This window comes from the organism of the source record quoted next, unplaced genomic scaffold (genome assembly GCF_019419815.1).
Source record: "Pyrus x bretschneideri cultivar Hongxiangsu unplaced genomic scaffold, Pyrus_bretschneideri_v1 Contig12, whole genome shotgun sequence".
In the NCBI taxonomy this organism is placed as follows: domain Eukaryota; kingdom Viridiplantae; phylum Streptophyta; class Magnoliopsida; order Rosales; family Rosaceae; genus Pyrus; species Pyrus x bretschneideri.
This window is the reverse complement of record NW_025999413.1, coordinates 1,505,482-1,528,259: the sequence shown is the minus strand read 5'-3', so window position 1 is coordinate 1,528,259 and position 22,778 is coordinate 1,505,482. Positions and strand designations below refer to the sequence as shown.

Sequence of the window (22,778 nt, the reverse complement as noted above, 5' to 3'; positions counted from 1 at the left end):
ATAACTTGTATTTTCTTTCAAAGGGCATAGCGTTTGATATACCTCACTAGTTTTTCTTCCTAAGAGCCTGTTTATCGAGAATGATTTGTACTGTTGTGCATAAGACAAGGAGATCAAAGTGACGATGTCTCAAATTAATAATTCAAACGACGAAAAAAATTAAAATAGACAACCATTCATGCTAGATTTGAGACATCGCAAAAGATAAGCTGGAGCATTGGTCCTCATTTTTTACTAGTAACGGCTGACAGCCACGCAAAAAACAGATGAAATTTTTTTAATTATAAGATTGCTTGGGATGGATATGTTAAGACGGTGACAACTGAAAGTCCCGACCACCATGACTCTCACATTGATTGAAATAGTTCAGTTCAGGTCGAACCACCTTACGGAATAATAAGACCATCTTTCTTTTAGACCATCTTTAACCAAATGAGGGCCAAAAGGCTCCCTTTATTTCTATAGCTCCCAAGAAATTATATTTTAATGAACAATGTCATGCCATATTTTATATCATCTCCAACCGAGGGGCCAAAGGGCTATAAGCCAAATATAGCCCTTTAACAAAAAATCATCTCCAACCGAGAGGGCCAATGGGTCATAGGGCAAACATAATTTATTATTTTAATTGAATTAATATGGTTAATTAAATTAAACCACCATATTAAAATAAGGTTTTTAGACATATTTTGAGTGTCACTTATCGCCAAATGAATAAGCCTTCAGATTTCTTATTTTTATATAATCTCAATAATTTTTTCTATAGGATTTCGAGTGACATGTGTTGGTAACGTGAGTAACTCTCCAGATTTCTTAACTTTATGTAATCTTAATAATTTTTCGGATAGGATTTTGAGTGATACATGTCGCTAAAGTGAGTAACGCTAAAGTGAAAAGTATGTGAGAAATTGTGTAGGAATGACTTAGGTATTTATAGGTAAAAAAATTCGTCCAAAAAAAATTCAAATTCCAACGATAACCTAACGGCAACTGTTGGTATTCAAATAGGCTAAGCTGGAGGGCTAGCAAAATGTCAAGCTTGACATTCTAGCTCTGGAAGGTTGGCTGGAAATGGCCAGCCTACTAGCCTGATTTTGGGGTTTTGGCCCGGTGGGGCCCACAAGCCCTTTCGCCTAGTCCTTGATTGGAGATGGTTTTCGTGTCATTCTGAGTTATTTTTAGCCCTATGACCCTTTGGCCGGGTCAGTTGGAGATGACCTTAGTTCTTGGCCCATAAAATGCACACTAATTGGGTCCGAACACCAAAAGGATTTTCTGGCCCAATATAAAACCCAAAGGCCTTCCATCAAGATAGTCTAGAAAACAGAATAATAAACAAATCAAAAGAAAAATAATAAATTGTTATAGTCCCATTTGATTGAACTATCTAAAGGATTAGAGAGAGAGAGAGCAGAGAGTGATTTAATTATGATGCGTGTTTTGTATCACCTTATTATACCTTTATTTATACTAGCAGGATAGACAAAAACCTTACTCTTGTAAGATTACAATGAGTCATAATTGTCCTAATTGTCCTATATGAGTTTTTATATTTTGTTGCATGACAGCCTCTCTCTCCCTCTCTCTCTCTCCCCCCCTTGTCGTATTGTCGCTTATAAAAACTTTGCACGCCGTGTTGTAGAAATGGAAGGTGGGGGATGGATTTTGGTGGAATTTGTCGCTCTTGAAATGTTATTCCTTAATGGTTAACCTATGTCATGTGAGAGGGAGAAAATGTCAAATTTGAAGTGCTGCCAAGTTTTGATTATATAGGAGGGTTTGGCTGTGTGCATCGATTATTCTTCGGACCATCCCAGTGTAGTGGGTCTCTATGCATTGATGTGGTTAATCATACCCAGCGGATTTAATTTTCCATCTGGCGAACAGATGCCACCATAATTGATTCCCATGAAGATTATCTTTGGCTGGGAAGTCTTTCAAACGGAAAGTTCAATCTGAAAAGTGGCGACAAGGTTCGTGTGCATGCAAAATTTTTTGGAACAGAGGATGATCATCAAATTAAGTTGAAGAAAACAAGAGTAAATTTTGTAGGATGGGAACAGGTTGACCTCCGAAATTAAAAAAAATGTGGACCATGAGCGTGTACCATGTGAGTCTGATGAGGAGGACTATTAGACTATACCATATGAGTTTGATGACGACACTGATGACGGTACAAAGTTAAGCAATCATTCATCTGATGAGGTCTGCAAAATATTAAGGTTTGATCTCAATATTGAAAGCTTTGAGGATGAAGAAACAACAGTGAATTGAAGGTAAGAGAATTGTAAGGAAGGTACATAGACATTTACTACAAACTGCCAAGTAATTATGAAGCACGAAGCAATTTGTTTATAAATCTCACCCAATCATGTCATTTTTCCTCTAAAAAGCGGTTCATGCAGAAGCATACGCCATTTTTTTTTCCCTTTCGAAAAGCATCCTTGAGTGGTTTTTTAGAATGTACTTGAGTTTCTAATAAAAATTTCAATGTGGTTATAATAGAAGCACTTCTAGCTTAAGCACTTTCTAGAGAAGTAATGTCACGGGTCCTTAATTAAACATAAGTAACTTATCATCTTATCAAATATAAATTAATGATTTTCAATTTGATCTGTGACATTAGAGAAATTTACATGTAAATGTGTCTTTACACACCATTAATTAGAGACATATCTTAGGGGGTGGCTTGAGCCATGAGTGTTCTATAAACCACTCATGTCATGGAAATTTCTCTCTTCACCTATCATAGATGTAAGTGTTCTTGCTGTGAAAGAGGCAATCATAGAGCAACAAGAAATAACATTTTTCTCCGCAACCGGAACAAGCTAGCAGCGGTTTTGACAGAACCCGTCACCAATGCATTAGTTAAAGGTCCATCAGAGTTGAATCCGTTTCTAACAGCAACACCGTGCCCACAACTTCCAAGTCCAAAATAAAAACTGAGCACAAGCAGAGATAGAACTAACAAGCGTATCATCGTCTGGATTAACATGTTTCAGCAATAAATGGTTAGAGTTATGTTCTACAATTGAGAACATGATTTTTTTTTTTTTTTAAATGTCATATGAAATTACGTACTTTTTTTTTTCAACTTGTCATATAAATCATCATTAAAATACAATAACAGACATGAAACTGGTCAAAGTTGGGCTACAGTTTTCTCAATAAATACAAAAAAGGAAATTGCTTCATAATTCGTAAAGCATTTATACAAATTTGTTTTCTAAAATTTGATAGTAACATTTATACAAATTAAACTATGGGAGGAATAGCAATAACGCGTACTCAGTGACATCATTGACCAATGCAAAAAATTTTAAAAGGCCGCTACGCAGTGTAATCTTGGGAAAGACTTGACTTTAGGTATTTGAAAGTCAAGCTGCTCTTCTACAGGCTGCAATGGGTACCAGCAACTCCACCCATCGAGCCGGCGTTCAAAGGGCTGCAAAGGGTATTAACAACTTTGCCCATCGAGCCGCTGCCTCCTCTTCGTCTCCCTCGAGGCGCTCAAACAGCTGGAAGTACGAGGTGTTCCTGAGCTTTAGAGGCGACGACACACGCAATACCTTCACAGACCACCTCTCCATTGCGTTACGCAATGCCGGAATCAACACGTTTATAGACTACCAGCTCAGAATGGGAAAAAATATACAGAGTGAACTTTACCGACAAATCGAAGAGTCGAGGATCGCCGTCATCATCTTCTCGAAGAGGTACGCGGAGTCCCGATGGTGCCTGAGGGAGCTGTCGAAGATCATGAGGTGCCGAGAAGTTCAAAAGGGGAAAATAGTCTATCCAATATTCTACAACGTTGACCCTTCTCAAGTCAGGAAACAGAATGGTAGTTTTTCGAAAGCATTTCAGAAGCACAAAAGGAATGAAGATCCAAATGAAGTCAAGCAGTGGAGAAAGGATCTTAAGGCTTCTGCAGATTTGAGTGGCCGGAATCTCAAAACCACTGCAGACGGGTACTACTTTTTGTTTACTTTAAATTTTTTTATTTTTTATTCTTCCTTTCAATTTACTAAGACTCACTAGTCCACCAAAAATAAGGAGATTATAATCAGACTTTGACTTTATACGTCTTTAGGGGAAAGAAAAAAAAAACGTTGAGTGTTAGTATCTGAATTTAACAAAATGTGAAATATGGATCATTTATGCCTAATTGTATGAGAATTTTCATTAAAATGAAGCATGGGAAACACATGTCACATGCTTGATTTGATGGTAATGCGTGAAGGGCGAATCCTTTACATTTTTTCACCAGGAGCAATCCAATTAACTATTAAGCATGTCTATTTATACGGTTATAATGCATTTCAGAAGCATGGTTGAATTGAGCTTAACTATTCACCTCGGTCAAATCTAATTTATTCCAAACGTTTTCGATATCAAAATATCTAATCATGATGAATGAGGCATTTAGTTCATATAAATCTTGCAGTTGCATGATGAATCTTACTTTTATATAATTTTGAATTTTAATTGTTAGACGTGAAGGATTGTTTATCGAGAAAATTATTGGAGACATCAAGGGACTACTGAAAATCACAAACTCAAAAGAAGCCAAGCGCTCAATTGGAATAGCTTTTCAAGTGCAAGACTTCAATACTCAACACTTAGATGTTGGAGTTAGATGTTGGAGGTTCACTTAATGTTCAAATAATTGGAATTTCTGGTATGGATGGTATAGGCAAAACAACGTTTGCGAGAGCCATTTGTAACAAATATCCGCATAGTTTCAATGGTCAATGTTACCTTGAAGAGGTGATGAGTAAAAAGAAAAATATGGGTGGTGTGCAAGAACAACTTCTTCGAGATATTTTGAAACAGCCTGACATCAAGGTAAGCAGTGTTGTTGAAGGGACCAAGGAGATAGAGAAAAGACTTGGAAGCATGAAGGTACTTGTCCTAGTTGATGACATAGATGATGTGGACCAATTAGAAGAATTGGCGATAGAACATGAATCGTTTGGTCCGGGCAGCAAGATTATTATAACAACAAGAGATGAATAGGTGATGAATATACAAAAGGTGGATAAAATGTTCACACCTTCCAATCGTCCTCATCGTCAATATTCACACCTTTCAACAAGAATGGACATCCACATTTTTTTTTGTACAAGAACTCCTAGATTGTTTTTTGTGTGTAACCAATCTCATTTGACCTTTGACCATATGCTAAAACACACTTGTATGGCGGATATGTACCGTTTCTTTCACAAGCAAGTGTTAGTTGAGGGTGACTCACAATCTTACCTTCACCTCCTAAATCAGATCTTATAATAACAATTATCATATTATTCAGCTTTCCTTATTCACGAACCCATCTAATCAACGCATCTTTTCCTTTGAATATATGTATGTAACACATATTTATTTAGAAGTAAAATGCTAAAAGTAATTAACACACATCTTTTCCTTTGAATATCCTCATAAGTTGTAAATTGATCAATATAATCCACTACACATTCTTGTCCAACCTTATTGCCTCAATCCGAGGCATCATCGAATTCTTGTTGCCAAAAAAATAAATGAAAAAAATTATGGTTACAGTCATAAACCTTTTAAGTTATGACTCGCAACAAATGGACAATTATAAGCAATTAAACTACAAATTTTGATCAAATCGAATTTGAAATCTCATCCAATGGTCACATGATCAAATCTCAATAGTAATCATACTAATGTTGTATGCATAAAAGTAGTAATTTTAAAATGTTAGCAGCAGTCTAGGTGGTGGTCTAGTGTTGAGGTATAAAGATTATTAGTTGTCTAACTTCAGATAATACTCAACAAGAAAAGTATGCAATCATAAATGTGCCTGACGTGAAACTCCTTTTATTTTCTGGGCTAATTGCACCATAGAAACGGAAATTACTTGTAAGTAAAGTGATAGGTGGCATTGTAGGAGATAGTTACATTGATGCCAAATGGTGTCTTGGGGTGCACACAGACACCAACGGAGAAAAACAATAAAAATATAATATAAAAAGGGGGAAATTAGAATCCCCCTACAGTTTTTCTATGTCATTTAAATTAAACATATGTGCCTTTTTAAACTTTGATTAAGTACTTTGACCTATAGTCATCTCTATTTTTTTTAAATTAAAATAAAATTTGAATTTACCTTTTTATCTGCATGATGTACTTTTTCTTATTTAAGGAGATATTAGTAATTAAACTATATTTTATCTTCCTCCAAATATGCTTTTTTCGATCACAGTTTTTATTTTATTTTTTTTATGCAAACATTTAAAATTATTCCTTTTTCCACATGGTTTTTTCTTTTTCAAATAGTTGGTGATCAACATAAAAGCTCGGTGTAATTTTTTCAATTTTTTTTTTTTGCTGTTTTTTTAAGTATAGTTGTTGACGAATTATTATTAGGTACAATACATTACTTATATATTATTTGCGAGTATGTTTGAATTTGCAAAAATCATTAATTTGTACATTTATTTGCAATTTTGGTACGTTTGATTTGATACATATTGTTAATATTGGTACATTATTTTTATTTTGGTACATTTTATTTTGTATACATTGTGTATTGGTACATTTATATTATTTCCAATCCTATTTTCTCTTAACATACTAAAAGAAAAACTTGTTTCGATACGTTTGATTTTGGGGGATTTAAAACTATTTAAAACTATTTTGGAAAGAAAATATTTTAATTGTAGATAATTATTGCTAAATTGTAGCATTATTGTGTCAACCAACACTATAAAGTATCGAAATGGTCCGCATGTTGGTTGAATAGGTCCACAAATGTCCCCTTGAATCATCTGAAGAAATTTAGAGGGGGTCATGAATAATCTTTGTATGTGAGGGTTGAGTATTCAACTTCCCTATAGAACATGTTTTGCATGGCAGGAATCCAATATAGAGAGGTAACCTGATGCCCATGTGATGATTTGAGGATACGGCACATCATGTCACGTCCATGATGTCCCAAATGGTCATGCCAAAGCAACAAAGTGTCTTGGAACTCAGGCATAAGGCCAGCCACATTGTGGGCTTTTATGTCGCGAATGGTTGTGATGTACAACCCACTCGGGAGACATTCCAACTTCTCGTGAATACGCTTCTGGCCATATTCGTACGAAGCGATACAAAGAAATTCAGAACCATTATCTTCAGTAGTTTCAATATGATATTGATTATCTCGAATATCTCTAAAACTCAGCAACGTTCTTCCAGAACGTGGAGAATAGAGTGCCTCCTTAATGGTTAAGTAATACCATTGGACAACATGATACGGGCCTTTTCGTATCCTTCAATCAGGTTGGACGGGACTGAGAGAGTTGTCAAATGAGCTTTCTTAGGTATTAAGTTAGTAAAATAAATAATGTCGTTCACGCAATATGATGTGCGTGGTTGCATTATCTCCCAGACAACTAACTTCCCCACTAGACATGCCTAGAAATAAATTGATTGAATTGGTCATATGCATAAATATAATTCATTCATTCAATTAAGCAATTCAAGAAATAATATCCATTACATAACAATCCATAATTTAAAACAAACCAAAACCAAACAAATTATTCCAAAAACTTAGAAAAATTGTTCAAAATTAAACCATAGACCTAGAAAAATAAGGGGAAGGGGCCGGCCACTCCTAGTAGGTTCAGCCATAGGGGTAAACACCCTAAAAATATGTCTAATTTATTCATCCATAGGAGTTGACGCCTCCTAAAAATCCGATATCTCCATTGATGTAGTAGTATCTTCCAGATGATCCACAAGTGCAAGGTTAGACTCACGACGAGAATGATACTTGGCAATAGCCTTAGGGGAAACTCGGCATACACGTGACCAATGATCCCTTGATCCACATCGATAACACATATCCATTTCAGTAGAAGCTAAATGAACGGGAGCTTTCCTTTGTTCTTAAAGTTTGGGGCCTTAGGGTCAAGTGGTGGACACTATTGGGCCACATTTCCTTCCTTAGGTGCAGCACTCTGTTGACCTTGGGCCGGTGGTTGGGCTTGCTGCCCATTGCCACAGCCAGGATAGTTCTTTTGTCATTTGTGGATGCTAGAATTGGTCACATGCGTTTCAAGCTCGACGTTCGAACCAGTGGGTCGAGCTTGATGATTCTTCATCAAAAGCTGGTTTTGCTTTTCAGCGATAAGTAAAATAGAGATCAAATCTGAAAATTTGGTGAATTTATGTACCCTATATTTTTGCTGCAGGAGAATATTGGTGGCATGAATGTCGAATAGGTATTCTCCAGGAGATTTGATTCGGTTAGTTCCACTTTACAGAATTTCAGCAGTGAACAGATTCTACAAACTTTAGAGTTGTCCTTATTCACGGACTTAAAGTCTTGGAAGCGAAGATACTGCCAGTCATGTCTTGCTTCAGAGAAGTAAATGCCTTTCTAGTAATCGAAACAGTTAGCCAGAGCAAGCCAGAGGGTGCGTGGGTCCTCTTCAGCGAGGTATTCGGTCTGCAGTGCATCATGGATGTGTCTTTGAATGAAGATCATTGCATTAGCCTTTTGAGCTTTGTCGACAGGTTTGTTGTCGGCGGGTGCCTTGATGATGGCTTTAATACCCTTTACAGTTACATGGAGCCTCACGTCTTGAACCCATTTCAGATAGTTTCTTCCAGAGACTTCTAGAGCGATGAAATTGAGCTTGTTCAAGTTCGACATGTCCCTAAAACGGAGGGAAAAAAAAGTGATTAGTCATATGGTAAACCATAGACATATATCGTAAAACACACAGGTTCTATAAACATGTATTGGTTTAATTTATGCATGAAAACTACAAGTTTCATGTGGTATGGTTTGAATGAAAACTTCGGGTTTCAAAAGCACTAAATTTGAAACAACAGGTTCAATTTAATTTTTATGAACAATTAGTTCATAAGGAGATGTTCCTACAAGAAACACAGAATGCAATATACTAATTTAAGTGTAGTGGATTTGAAGTTCTTCAGGAACTCAAGTGTGAGAGATTTGTTACTACAAAAGTATGTGAACGATTCAAAGTATAAAAATAAATTATTGAATCGTTAATGTCCAAAAGTGATATTTAGGTCAATAATTTTGGATTCATTATCAGATAAATGGACTGCAAGTCACTTTTAATTAATTCAATAAATTGGGCCATACATGGTCGACTGTAGAAGCAAAATAATGTTAAAATAATAACGTTGGGTCGAAAATACCATAACCCAAAATTGGGCTAGGTGCCGTGAGCAAAGGGCTCGAGTGTGGTTGCCATAACAACCCACGGGCCGAGTGACAGGAGCCCAGCAGCAAGCCGCTAGTGTGATTGGGCCAAGACCATAGTGCATGGGTAGCCCAGAGGCATACGGGTGCGAGAGAAACCCTAACCGCAACTGGTTTTCTGGTTTGGGGCGAATGAGGGTGGGGGGTAAGTGTCAGGGCCAGCAATAACTGGCCATGGGTTGGGTTTGGGGCAAAAGAAACCTAACCTATTACGCTGGCTTTGCGACACGTAGATTGGGAGGGTCAAGCCCAGCAAGCTAAGGGCCCATCAGATAGGTTAGGCCGTGTTAGACTCAGGGGTTTGGACCGAGGGCTGCAAGCCCTAGGGCTAATCAACCCAGATTTTTTTTCCGACATGTTAGGGTTTTTAAAAAAACCTAAAATTGCTTGTAATTTATTTTATATGCTTTGACTCACAATTCCACATAGCAAATATAATTGCGTAATGCATAAAACAAATATATATATATATATATATATATATTGACAAATATATAAACATACACAATATATAAATTGTAAGGAAAATATAAACATAAAGGAGTTCATGCATCATGAAGAATGTTTTCATGCTTTGTGGACATTTCAAATATCTTCCTTTATTTTAAGCGTACTTGATTAGCAGAAAACCAAGGTAAGCCTTTCAATTTTGTGGAATATAGCCTCCTCCTACGATTCGTCAATTCTTTAGCTTTCGTGGACGTTTCAAATATCTTCATTTATTTTAAACGTACCCGATTAGCAGAAAACCAAGGCAAGCCTTTGAATTTTGTGGAAGATAGCATCCTCCTACGATCTGTCAATTCCTTAGTTTTCGTGGACGTTTCAAATATCTTCCTTTATATTAAGTGTACATGATTAGCAGAAAACTAAGATAAGCCTTTGAATTTTGTGGAAGATAGCATCCTCATACAATCCGTCAATTTCTCAGCTTCTGGTAAGAGCGTGCTAATAACATGTTGTAAGCCTATTTGATTGAACTATCTAAGAGATTAGAGAGAGAAGGGGTCCACGGCAATTAGAGAGAGGAGATAGTGATTTAATTGTGAGATATGTTTTGTATCATCTCATTGTGCCTTTATTTATACTAGTACGATAGTCAAAAACCTTACCCTTTTAGAATTACGACTCTCAACAGGTAATCAACTCCTAATATGAATATTAGATATATTCATATATACATATTAGAATTTACACAATTATATTTTATTCTAAATATGATTGCAACATAAATAAATAAATAAATGCAATTAAGATATCCAAAGTCCTATATAATTCGGCTTTTACGTCGCAACGAAGCAATTTTAATTCGTAACTTCGTCGAACATCAATATAATATCAATTTCCCAAAACCCGAGAAGGAGCATCCAAAATCTCGGTCCGCGGTTGGATTTCCTCGATGAACACGACGTCGTTTATGGACAAGCAGATAATGGATCTGTCGCAGGGCTCGACGCAGCAGCAGCATCACAGCGACGACTTCATCGACCTGATCAAGATGAACACCAACGCTAATAACAGCCACCGCAAAGACGGCGGAGGAGAAGAAGAGCATCAGATCGGCGGTGCCGGCCTTGGAAATGGGATCTCGAAGAAGGAGTATCAGGAGATGCTTCCCAGCTACGATTTCCAGCCGATTCGCCCCGTCGTCGGTGCTTCTTCGCCGTCGCGGAGTTTAGATGCTGCGCCCAATCTCGGAGGAGGAGGAGCGACTAGGGCTTGGAACTCCGGCGAGTCCAAGTCGAAAACTGCATCTCCAATCAGGGTAATAATTTCTTCCATTAACTGCTTAATTTCATGGTTGCATTTGCGTGTAAACTCGTCATAGTGATCGGAAGTGAATCGGAATCGCGGAGCCTTTTCTGGTTCTTCGATTTTCACTTGGACTTGAATTTAACTTTTAAAGTTGGAAGTCCAATAGATTATATGATGATATCAAGAACTATTGATCTAATTGAATCTGCAATTTTTCTGTAAAGCTACATTAGATTGCTTGGGGAATTGAATGACCGGTCAGTTGAGTAAGAACAATTTCATAAGTAGGCAGTCAATACATGCATCAACATATACGTTTAATTTCTTTCTGTAGTGAGATTTTGTATAGTTTTGTTTGTAGTTAGCATATTGAAATTTTGGGTTTGTTGTTAATGGAGGATTATACCGAATTTTCCCGTGGGCGGAGCCTGTCCTAGCATGGCGGCTTTTTGATTGATCTTGTTTCGACTTATGTTATGTATTATTTAGGAGCAGATCGGTTGTAGATGATGTTATTAGAAGCATTAATGTGTTGTCGACCATGATGGGCTTTTATCCTTGTTGTATACAATTGGAAAGGGATATATGAGCGGTAACTGTATGTGGGTTTTATCGTGTGGTTTATTTACATTTACATGGTGCTACTCTTTCCTTGTTTTCTACAGAATTATGGTTCAATGGATTCCCTGGAACCTGGAAAACTTATTTTAGAGAAGGAACACAATGCCGCAATTGTGTCAGAGATTGACCAGACCATGAAGAAGCATACTGATAATTTGCTACATGTGTTGGAAGGTGTTAGTGCACGACTAACACAACTAGAGAGCAGAACCCGCAATCTTGAGAATTCTGTCGATGATTTGAAGATATCTGTTGGAAACAATCATGGGAATGCTGATGGAAAGATGCGACAGTTGGAGGGTATTCTTAGAGATGTATGTTGCCTCTTTACCCTTATTTTTTGGTGTGCACTTTACATCTTGGTTGCATTTGGTCTTCTTTTCATCTTGGAGTAGTTCATCTATTCATCTGACCAGCATTTGTTCTTAAGTTTTGTCTGTGTGCTACACGGCCAATTCATGTCTACTTATCCCCTTCTAGGCATTTAAGTTGGTAGTTTTGGGAAACATGTTTACCCCGACAAGATTACTCCAAGTATGATTACAGAAAGGTCTAGCTAGTAAGGTTTATTGTTTTTGGTTGATTTAGCATGAAAACCGGACGGAAGTATATTTTTTTACTAGCCCTATATGTTTATGTTTCTTTGTTGTTGGCCAATGTGTTCATGCTGCTTTGTTGAACATTCTTCTCCCTTTGGTTTTTGTCAACAACACACACAGGTGCAAACAGGTGTTAAGGATATGAAGGATAAGCAAGAAATAGTAGAGGCTCAACTGAATCTTGCAAGGATACAATTATCCAATGCCAAGGTAGACCCTCAACCGGAACCTCAGAATGCTGGACATGTGGATTCTGGGCAGACAGCCGCCTCTACTCCTCAACATTCTCACCAACAAATTCATCCCCCCGTGAACCTTCCTCCCTCACTTCCTGCTGTCTCTCATCCAAATGCTCCTCCCCAACCTATGCCCCAAAGTGTACCACATACAGTTCAACATCCAAATCAGTTCTCTCAGAACCAGATCCCTCCCGTTCCTCAGCGAGACCCTTATTTCCCAGCCCCTGGTCAAACTCAAGAAGCTCCAAATCAGCAATACCAATTACCTCCAGGCCAGCAGCCAGTTCCGCCTCCTCCAGTGCCACCACATCAACAATTTCAACCTACCACTCAACCACAGTATTCCCAGCCACCACCTCAGCTGCCTCAACAGCACCCTTCGCTTGCCCCTGTTAATCCCTCTCAGATCCAGCCTACACTAGGCCACCACCCTGAAGAGTCGCCTTATATTCCTTCCCAGAACTACCCACCTGGTCTTCGGCAGCCACCTTCTCATACGCCCAGCAGTCTTCCCCCACCCCAACAGTATTACAGTCCAGCTGCAAATGTATATGAGCCACCTTCTAGCAGACCCAGTTCAGGGTATCCTTCCGGGTATAACCCTCCATCTGGGCTTGGTGAATCGTACCAATACAGTGGACCACCTTCTCAATATGGCGGCAGCTCTTCAATGAAACCCCAACATCACTCTTCTGCTACTACAGCTCAAAGTGGAGGCAGTGGTTACCCACAGCTCCCAACTGCTAGGGTGCTACCACATGCCAATCCTACTCCATCTGGGCCGGGTGGCAGTTCACCTTCATCCGGTAGTGGAAGCAGAGCACCCATTGATGATGTGATTGACCAAGTGGCAACTATGGGCTTCTCCAGAGACCAAGTCAGGGCTGCAGTTCGGAAGCTGACAGACAGCGGCCAGTCAGTTGACCTCAATGTGGTGCTAGATAAGTTGATGAATGACGGGGATGTTCAACCGCCCCGGGGTTGGTATGGCCGATAGTATGGTGTGGGTTTCGGACTGAATGTACATGAAGTATCACTTGTTTCTAGATCATCTATCGCTTGGAACTTAGGAGATTACACCCCTTTATGTGCTTTGCTTTTTCTCTTGTATTTCATTTCTCTTGCTCGATCTCTCTACCTATCATTTGTGTATTTACTCGTAATAAGTGGAAGTGGTATGTTGTGTTATACCACTTCTTTACTCATTGTACATTTTCTTTTTTGTAATTTTTATCTTACTTGACAATTGGTATGTGGAACTATTCTAATATATTAGACGGGGTCGAACTTGATTGGAACGAAGGCTCGGTGTCCTGGTCAACTAGTCTAATTCCGATTGGAAGGAAGCAGGCATAGTGTTCTGGTCAATTGACCTAACTTCGACATGGAAATGGATGTATTAAGGTGCCATTAATAAAGAAAGAATCCCTTCTGAACTTGTATAAAAAAATGAAAACAAGAGTCTTCCGTATGAATGGTTGGTTTGGCATTATCTGGTCTTGACCTAGTTAACGAAGGTATTATGTTCATTTTCAAGGATGCAATAACGAAATGTTTGTAGTAAGTTTGATACTATTTATTTGAGAGGTGGATTTGAATTCGAGATTTTAGGTGCAAAGTGAATGCTCTTAATGCACTGAGATACCGGTTGTTAAAGAAAGTTTGATACTTTGATACTTATTAGGTGTGGCGCATTATGGCTTGTTTGTAAAAAATAAAATCTTTTGAGACACTTTCATAATTTTACAAAAGATATAGTAGAAAATTGCAATTTTGCAGCTCTATTTTTCGTCCCCACACTATTTCATGTATTCCAAATTTTGGCACAGCGTCGTCTCTCTCAGAAATCCTGTTTTGCTCCGCACAAGCTCTCCAAACCCCCAAACAAGTCACAGTCGCAAAACCCCTCTCTCTCTCTCTCTCTCCCACTTGGATAAACCCCCCTCGATTACCACTTTTTTACGATCCTTGCCCCTCACCCCCTTCCCTCTGCAGCTATGTATCTTCCGTAAATTTGCATCCATGCCCTCGGCGGATTGCTTCGCGCTGCGTGTCGTAGCTGAACCAATCCCTATGCGTGAAGCTTCAGGAGGCATTTGTTGCTCGATTCTTGTGGAACAATCTGTAAGATTTTATGCTTAATTGTTTGATTTTATTTTGCTGTTCGTTCTAAACCTAAAATTATGATCGCCTAATCAAATTCGTAAGGTTTAATTCTGTTGATTGTATTGGATTACTTATCGTTTTTTATGTAATCATGAAAGCCTATGGGTTTTAGGAGTTTAATTTGGTAGCACCTACCAATATCTATAAAATTGTATTTAGGTATTGGTTGGTGATTATTATTTGGGTTTTCGGTATATTAATCATTGCTTTGGGCATCAAGCATTTCATTAGAATGTTGATTTAAGTGGTTCGACGATCATTGTTCTTTTTTAGATAATTAGTGAAGATGAAGTACTGAAATTGAATGCAATTCTTGTATAGAAAAGTTCAATTATTTCAGGGTGGCGGTTAAGTAGCTTATAAATTTGCGTTGGCGCGTGTATGTTGATTGCACTATGTGTATTAAGTTGATACGGTAATGGTGAAAGGATTTCGGTGTGTGGGCACCTCAAATGTTTTTTTGTGTCTCAATCGTATTTTCTCTTAAATGGAGATGATTGTCCGTTCTGATTATTTTCATTTTTCTTTTTGTCTTTCTTGGAAAGTAATTATAGGCTTTTTCGCTGGAATATTTGTAGGCAAACAAGTGATTTGGTTTCTGCACTTGGAAACTGGAACTATTGGTGGCATGAGCCAACTTTCTATTGATTTTGAGGGATCAATGGAGTTAAAAGTTTCATCTCCAAAACCGGGGTGCCTTTCTCCTTCTGATTGCATTAGTGATCCTGAGGAGAAGGAATTAAGTGATGATGATGATGACGATCGAAACCACAAGCATCGTAGACGAGACACTCGCTCTCAGTCTTTGGAGACAGATACTCTTGATCAAGTTATAACAAGGCCATTCAGAAACCGAAACAAACCTTTTGTAAATGGGAACTCTTTTAGGGATAATGACTCTCAAGCGAGTACACCATGGAGAAATCAAAATTCCACTGACTTTTCTGTAAAGTTTGATAAAAGACGCCCGGGGTCAACATCACTGCCTCGAGCACCTTTTGATTTAAATCAAAGAATCCGGGCAAACCAAGCATTTCCTGGAGACCTTGGTCCTGGTAGGGGAAGAGGAAGGGACTTTGGATCATGGAGCCAACGTGGTCCTAGGTTCAACTCAGATTTTGCTTCTCAAATGGTTCAGCAGGGCTCCATTCGTCCGAGTCTTTTTCCCGGGCGTGGATTGCCAAATGTTTCCAGTGCACAAAGTGGATCCTGGAATGCATTTGGATTGATTCCAGGAATACCAAATGGTTCCATGGATACACTACATTCCATTGGCTTGCAAGGAACACTCCGACCACCAATCCATTCTTCATTAAACATGGGGATTCCTCTCCCAAGATGTAGAGACTTTGAGGAGCGTGGATTTTGTCTTAGAGGAGATATGTGCCCAATGGAGCATGGTGTGAATCGGATTGTTATTGAAGATGTCCAGGTACATTTATCTTGTACATCTTTCCTGTTACTTGAACATCAGTAGCATATTTGACACTGCACAATGTCTTGAAAAGTAGGGATCTTTTTTTTTGTTTTTGTGGCAAAGCCTCTTGACTGAGGATTACTCCACATCCCCTGGGTTCAGGTGTTTTATGTGAAAAATTCACCTTAATGTAGCACTTTTTTCTTGGCAAATTATAATGTTTTATTTAACAACTTGGCGACAACTTGAATGTTTCATGCAAGTACTTAGAGGGAGAGATGATGCAGCTCTGCATTATATTTCAGTATGCACCGTCAACCGTCTTTCCAGTCATTATGCCTGACTGTTTAATTATATAGTGTAGAAGCATTCGCATGTGCATGCCATATTTTGGCCTTAAATCTATAGGTTGTGACTAGATGAGCTTTTTTTTTTTTTTTGGTGTCGTATTATTTTCACAACACAAATGAATCGCTTGACTTGAACTCATTCATGCATTTAGTAATGCTGGGATTTCTTTTGGATGTGAGTTTCATTATTTTTAAACTTTATTTCCTTGTTGGCCTGTTTTTTATTTGTGTCCTATTTTCTTTCTATTACAGAGTCTTTCTCAGTTCAACCTCCCTGTGTCAATTCCGAATGCACACTTACTGGGAAAACCCACAGGCCCTGGATCTCTACCATCAGTGAGTGCATCCTCAACTGCATTGCTGAATAGCAAAAGCTTATATGGAAAAACGAGCAAGACTGCTGTCACTGATGATGGCTTGGGCTTGAATGGTTCATATTCTGGTCCTGGTTATGCAGATGGTGCTGATTTGTATGACCCTGATCAACCCCTGTGGAATAATAACTGTCCCGAAACCTCAAATGCCCTACTAGGCCTGCAATCACCCAGGAATGATGAAACTGAAACCTTGTCGAACGATGCTGATAATGAATTCCCAATTAGAAGCGTTGGGACAGCTTCCAGTTCACAGAGTACAAGCATGTCCGTGTGGGGTAGAATTGGTAGTTCAAAAAGTAGATTAGATGTGAAGGAGAAAATTGATCCTGTAATAAATTCTTCAGATTATATTGAGAGTGATACAAAGGAAGGTAAGGAGGCATTAGTCAACATTCAAACGCCACTGCGTCAAGGAAAGCGTATAATTGCAGAGGATGGCCCAAACACCATGGATTCATTACCCAAGACGCCTTTTGATTCCACTCGTAACATTCGGAGGCCATCTCAAAAAGCACTGCGTACTCTATTTGTATATGGCATCCCTCAGAAAAACAACAAAAGGGAGGCTCTTCTTTCTCATTTTCAAAAATTTGGAGAGGTCATTGACATCTATATTCCATCAAATAGTGAACGAGCTTTTATCCAGTTTTCAAGGAGGGAAGAGGCTGAAGCTGCTTTAACGGCACCTGATGCTGTAATGGGTAACCGATTTATCAGGTTGTGGTGGGCTAATCGTGATAGGATTCCTGATGAGGGGACAGGCACTCCCAGTATTTTTTCTGGAACTCCCCATGGTGTAACAACTGGTTCAGTGCCACCCCATTCATCTGGTGCTAGTATTAGCAAGGATAATCTTCAATCTGCTGCTCCAAAGGATAGTATTGTCCATGCATCTGATGCTTCTCTACCTGCCATTGATAACTCCAAGCCTATCACCTCAAATGGTCCCAAGGCCCCACCTCTGCAGAAAAAGCTAGATAGTTTAGAGCAGTTGAAGGAGGAACTTCGCAAGAAGCAGGAAATGCTGGCCCAGAAAAGGAATGACTTTCGTCGCCAGTTGGACAAGCTTGAGAAACAAGTAAACCAAATGCCCTTGCCTTGAATGTTTCATTTTCTTGCTAATGTTGTTTGGTATGAGGCATATAACATCTTGGCTTGCTAATTTTCTTATGTTATAATTTATAGTGCTATGTTAATGTGCATTACTATTCTTCTTTGCCAAGACAATCTGTTTTAATGGTTTCAAAGAGGACCCTGAAAAGGGTTTGAAATTGATGTGTATAAAGTTGTTGAGGCAAATTTATTAGTGAGGTAGTTATAGAACTATGTTCTTTCATTAGCAGTGATTATCAAGGTTTGACCTTTTGCAGGCTACTGGACCCAAGGGTGAGACAGACACAGAGCAAGCTGCTAAGAGACCCAAAGTGGGAACAACAACCGAAGCTGGTAAAGCTGTGACTCCAAGCTCCTCAAATCCTGCTCCTGCGGATGCAGTGCATGCTGAAATGACTGATAAGAACAAATCAGGGGAGAGCATTGTGTCCTGTAGTCCAAAACCCAGTACACCTGTGGTGCTGCAGCAATCTCCTAGCTTGAAGCTGCAGACTATCCGTCCATTGGGACCACTGGGTTTACCTTCTCCTTTGAATAGATATAAATTAGACAACCGTCCTACTGGTTTTAAAATTCTTCCTCCTTTACCAGCTGGATTTGCAAATGTAAGTCTCCCTCTCTCTCTCATTTGGAAATTGTATTTTATCGTTGCACTTTTCTAATAGGAAAACACTCTGCTCTTTGATGTCCGAGATTATGTAGATTATAATCATGAGCAATAAAGCAATGCGTCTGTTTTCTAGTTAGTATGGTAAGATTGAAAGATAGTGACATGAGATGAGGCATTAGGACCATTGATTAGGAATTCATGCAATACTTTAGATCCCATTACTAAAGAAATCAGGTAAAAGTTCTAGCAGATGCACAAAATCATTTCTATCGAATGCAAACATGCTAGTCTACAACATAAATTCTAGTCATGAAAGACCTTACCTTACGCATTTGGTTTTGGCCATTGCTTAGTTTAACTTGTCTATTAAAAGAAGAAAGAGTATTTTCATGAAAAAAGATTATCGTAGTAAAGATTTTTGCACGCAAAAGGTGAAAAAGACCCTCATTAACTAAATGGGAACGTGTAACAATGAGAGCCTGCAGTTTTTCTTTCAACTAGGAATTTAAATTCTTTTCACTCTTTCCTTTCATTCAAGTAGCCGACGCCATGCAAATAGGCTTCTTTTTGTTTCTCCTTTTAAGTTTTTTTTTCCATATATCCTTCGTATTTTCAGTTTTATCATAATGAAATGGTCTGGAATCGGTCTGGCTTGAGATATTTTATGTATGTACCAACGAAAGGTAAACTGATGTTTTGTTCATTGTAGGTTGCTATTATGAAGGAACACTTTTCACCCTATGGTGATCTTTCTAATGCGGAATTAGAAGATCTGGAATCCCGTGAAGGTGATAGTGAGTTGGAAAATTCAAAAGATTGCCAGCTCGTATAACTTTCACAACACGCCGCTCAGCAGAGAGGGCATTTCTCAATGGTAAATGCTGGGAAGGACACGATCTGAAATTTATGTGGCTGACATCTAGTACCGGCAATGACCGCAGTGGTAGAGAAAACTCTCCATCTACCACTCCTAAGGGGCCATTACTAGCTGATGCTCAGCCTGCAGATAAAGAAGCATGCATTGATTCCCAGGAAGCTGCTGCATCAGGAAATGGACCGGAACATTCTGAACAAATAAGTGGTGTTGAGGACATGGAATCGGATGAACATGCCGAGCCTAGTCCAAGGTCAACATCAGGCGACAAAGAGTCATCTCAGGGCGATGCATTGTAATCTAAACGCGGGCTAATTTTCGGATTTGTACAGTCAGGTAAACGTTAAATCGGAGAAATTCTAATTCTTCCAGGAAAACCTTATTTAAATTAGCAATTGTTTAAATTTTTATTTTTCCAGTGTTTATTATTGCACGCATGGGATCTGTAAAAAGGGAATTGCCTTAATTTTTGACATCCACCTGAGGATAGTTGAGTGGTGTATCATGTCCGTCGGCGTCGGTCGTCTTTCTTCTTAGATAAGTGTAGGAACAAGAATAAGCATTAAAGTTGAAAATTTCTGTTGAAACATTTAAATTGTTACATAGAAAAATTACTTGGGGTTTCTATTCCCTTTCTGTTTTATGTAAGTTGATAGATCCAAATCCACTTCTTTTACTAAATTCTCACTGGAGTCCGATGCCATTGCGTTTCTGTATATCTGCCCTGTGAATGCGTACACAGAGGTATTCGCCAATTTCCCCTGGAACTTTTAGGAATTGTCTATTTTTCCTTTTGATTTTAATTTTAGCCGATTATCTTCGTGAACTTTTAGGTAGCCGACATGTCATCTAGCGAGGCTTGGCATGCCATGACGCGCATTCGGCATTTTTTGGCTTGGCCAAAGCACCAAGAAAGATGCAAGTCACGGCATGACCGACGTTCCGATAATTACTTTTACTTTTCATGTCATTTTTGTGAAAAAATAAAAATTGACTAGTAAGCCTTTAAGAGCGGTCTTCCAATTTATCGAGACCCAAAAAGTAACTTTTAAGAATTTTTAAGTTTGAAAAAAAAAAAAAAAAAAAAAAGGGCAAAATACTAGCTTGGCTCGGAAGTCATATCCGACTGTTCGGAAAATCTCTGAAATGGCTAACATAAACTTTTAAGAAGCTTAGCTCTTCCTCATTAGTATAGATAATATCGTTTGTTAAGAAAAAAAAAAAAAAAAACTTTTAAGAAGCTGAGGATGCAACAGAAATGACATGAAACAGGATTTTCAATGGTTTTTCAAGAAATTGGCAGAAACCGATAAAAAATCGTGACTTATAACACACAAAGTTTTTCTTTATCCGGCGTTGCAGTTTTCCACAATCCATGGATCACATACTTGAACGTAAGGCTGTTCGGCGCAAACCCTAGTTTCATCATCCTCTCCTGCAACTCCAGCAACTTAGCCATATCACCATCCTCACACAAAACCTGGACAAGTGCATTGTAACTTTCACTGTCAAAAACTTGAAATTCTTTGGCAAAGAATCCTAACAAAGCTTCCGCTTTATCGACATCTCTTTCGTTGCAGTACCCCTTTATCAACGCCCTGCATATTTCGAGATCAGGAGCCAAACCGGATTCAACCATCTCTTCCATTAGCGATTCACCTTCAGCTGTTCTGTTTGTTTGGCAGAGACAGCAAATTAGAGTTCTGTATGTCTTAAGATTGGGTTTAATGTTCTTACATACCATCTTGGCTTTCAAAAGCAATGCCTCTGTAACGTGGCGGCTTTCGCAGAGAGACTCGATTAGATTGTTATAGGTATCCAAACCAGGAAGATAACCATCCTGGGAACTTCTTTCTAATAGACTTTTAGCTGCAAACGGATGATTTTCTCGACACAATGCAACTATTAGATAATCGTAAATACCATGAGAAATCGATATCTGAAATTTTTGAAGCTCGACGACCAAATTCTGAGCAGAGAGCAGTTTACCTTCTTTGCCATATCCTTCTACGACTACCCGACAAGTGAAATCATCTGGACAAATTCCCTTTCTGATCATCTCGTGCAACAATAATCTGCACTCTTGCATTTTCCCCTCACGGCAATAACCACTAATAAGAGTGTTATACGTCACAGCGTCTTGATCCAACCCTCTATCGACCATCCGATGAAAAATCTTATGAGCCTCCCTTACCTTCCCTTGCTTACAAAGACCATTCATCAAGGCAGTGTACGAAACCATATCCGGCACCACACCTCTCCTATACATGATCTTATACAAATAAAATGCATCTTCCATCCTTCCTTTTCGACAATAGCTACTGATCAGCGTGTTATACGTCACGATATCCGGATCAAATCCTTCTTCTTCAATCTTCTCCATAAACGCATTCACTTTCTCGACATCTCCATCTTTACACAAAACATTGATCAAAATATTAAAAGTATACACATTTGGGTGTATCCCAATCCTTCCCATCTCCTCATACACATCCCAACACTGATCAATTCGATTCAACTTCACCAACCCATTCAAAAGACAATTACAAGAAACCACACTCGGAACAAAACCAACATCTACAATCTTTCTAAAAGTGCTTAAACCATCTCTGATCATACCTGCTTTCACATAAGCCTTGATGAGCATATCGACAACAACCGGATCCCAGTTGCAATCTTCGGTGCACGAAACCAAACTCCGAAAAATGTCATCTTTTGGTGAAACATCTCTACCCAACAACACTATCAACTCCCTCAACAAATTCATGGCTTTCGGGAACTTTTTACAGCACGCAAGAATATGAACAAAAATGCAGTAATTCTGGGTGGAGGGTCTGAGACCCAAATCATTTTTGACCCAGTTGAAAAAAGCAATAGCCGAGGAGTGATCGGATTGAAACCTGAGTAAAACCCTCGAAATTTCCCGCGCACCCAGGTGGGGAAGAAGCCCTTTGATGTCGTTTTGGAGGAGGGCAAGATGGGGTTTTCCTTGCTTGAGGGAGGAGCAGATGAGATCGACTGTGTTGTTAGGGTTTTGGGTTTGGGGGAGAAAATGGTAAAGTGGGTTGGAGATTGATTTGGAGGGAGAGTCTGGGATTGTCTGCAGTGCTGACGAAGAAGAAGAAGAAGAAGAAGAGAAAGCTGAGATTTTTGGTGAGAAATTAATGGAGGAAAATGGTTTTCTGCGACTGCGAGAGTTCGTCGGTAAAACCCAGGTCCGAGTTACGGAACGAGTTGAAGCGCGACTCATTTACTAGCTCGAGAGGGATGGACAGGAGCGCGCGAGAGAGAAAGGCATCTGTGACTGTGACTCTGTAATTGGACATCTGGAAGTGTAAATAAACAAAATATTGGGACCATTCGGAAAATATTTTCGAATAAAGATAAATGATCTTGGGGTC

General features: G+C 38.8%; 5 protein-coding genes across 6 annotated transcripts; 4 read left to right on the top strand and 1 right to left on the bottom strand.

Moving 5' to 3' along the window:
* Nucleotides 1-3,003: 3,003 nt before the first annotated feature.
* LOC103926984 (toll/interleukin-1 receptor-like protein) lies at nt 3,004-5,320 on the top strand. 2 transcript variants are annotated; one of them, XM_018642508.2, is made up of 2 exons: nt 3,004-3,971; nt 4,504-5,320. In XM_018642508.2, exons 1-2 carry the CDS (start codon nt 3,403-3,405, stop codon nt 4,637-4,639), a joined length of 705 nt encoding a protein of 234 aa, XP_018498024.1. In that variant the 5' UTR covers nt 3,004-3,402; the 3' UTR covers nt 4,640-5,320. The 2 variants fall into 2 exon arrangements, with proteins under 2 accessions (XP_018498024.1, XP_009334147.1); XM_009335872.3 differs by having other exon boundaries at nt 3,016-3,971; nt 4,496-5,320.
* On the top strand, nt 4,684-5,019 carry LOC125474196 (TMV resistance protein N-like). Its single transcript, XM_048577632.1, has one exon. The coding sequence runs from the start codon at nt 4,684-4,686 to the stop codon at nt 5,017-5,019; it is 336 nt and encodes a 111-aa protein (XP_048433589.1).
* A 5,531-nt stretch (nt 5,321-10,851) lies between the features above and the next one.
* On the top strand, nt 10,852-13,772 carry LOC103926954 (vegetative cell wall protein gp1). Its single transcript, XM_009335839.3, has 3 exons — nt 10,852-11,021; nt 11,677-11,946; nt 12,352-13,772. Exons 1-3 carry the CDS (start codon nt 10,866-10,868, stop codon nt 13,465-13,467), a joined length of 1,542 nt encoding a protein of 513 aa, XP_009334114.2. The 5' UTR covers nt 10,852-10,865; the 3' UTR covers nt 13,468-13,772.
* Nucleotides 13,773-14,288: 516 nt separating this feature from the next.
* On the top strand, nt 14,289-20,040 carry LOC103926955 (zinc finger CCCH domain-containing protein 41). The gene is given in 6 exon segments (XM_048577848.1): nt 14,289-14,594; nt 15,215-16,068; nt 16,656-17,858; nt 18,151-18,498; nt 19,213-19,321; nt 19,324-20,040. Coding segments are annotated over 5 exon segments (2,817 nt in total). The 5' UTR covers nt 14,289-14,594; nt 15,215-15,264; the 3' UTR covers nt 19,677-20,040.
* A 596-nt stretch (nt 20,041-20,636) lies between these two features.
* Nucleotides 20,637-22,693, bottom strand: LOC103926956 (pentatricopeptide repeat-containing protein At5g40400). The gene has a single exon (XM_009335841.3). The coding sequence runs from the start codon at nt 22,625-22,627 to the stop codon at nt 20,702-20,704; it is 1,926 nt and encodes a 641-aa protein (XP_009334116.2). The 5' UTR covers nt 22,628-22,693; the 3' UTR covers nt 20,637-20,701.
* Nucleotides 22,694-22,778: the final 85 nt, after the last annotated feature.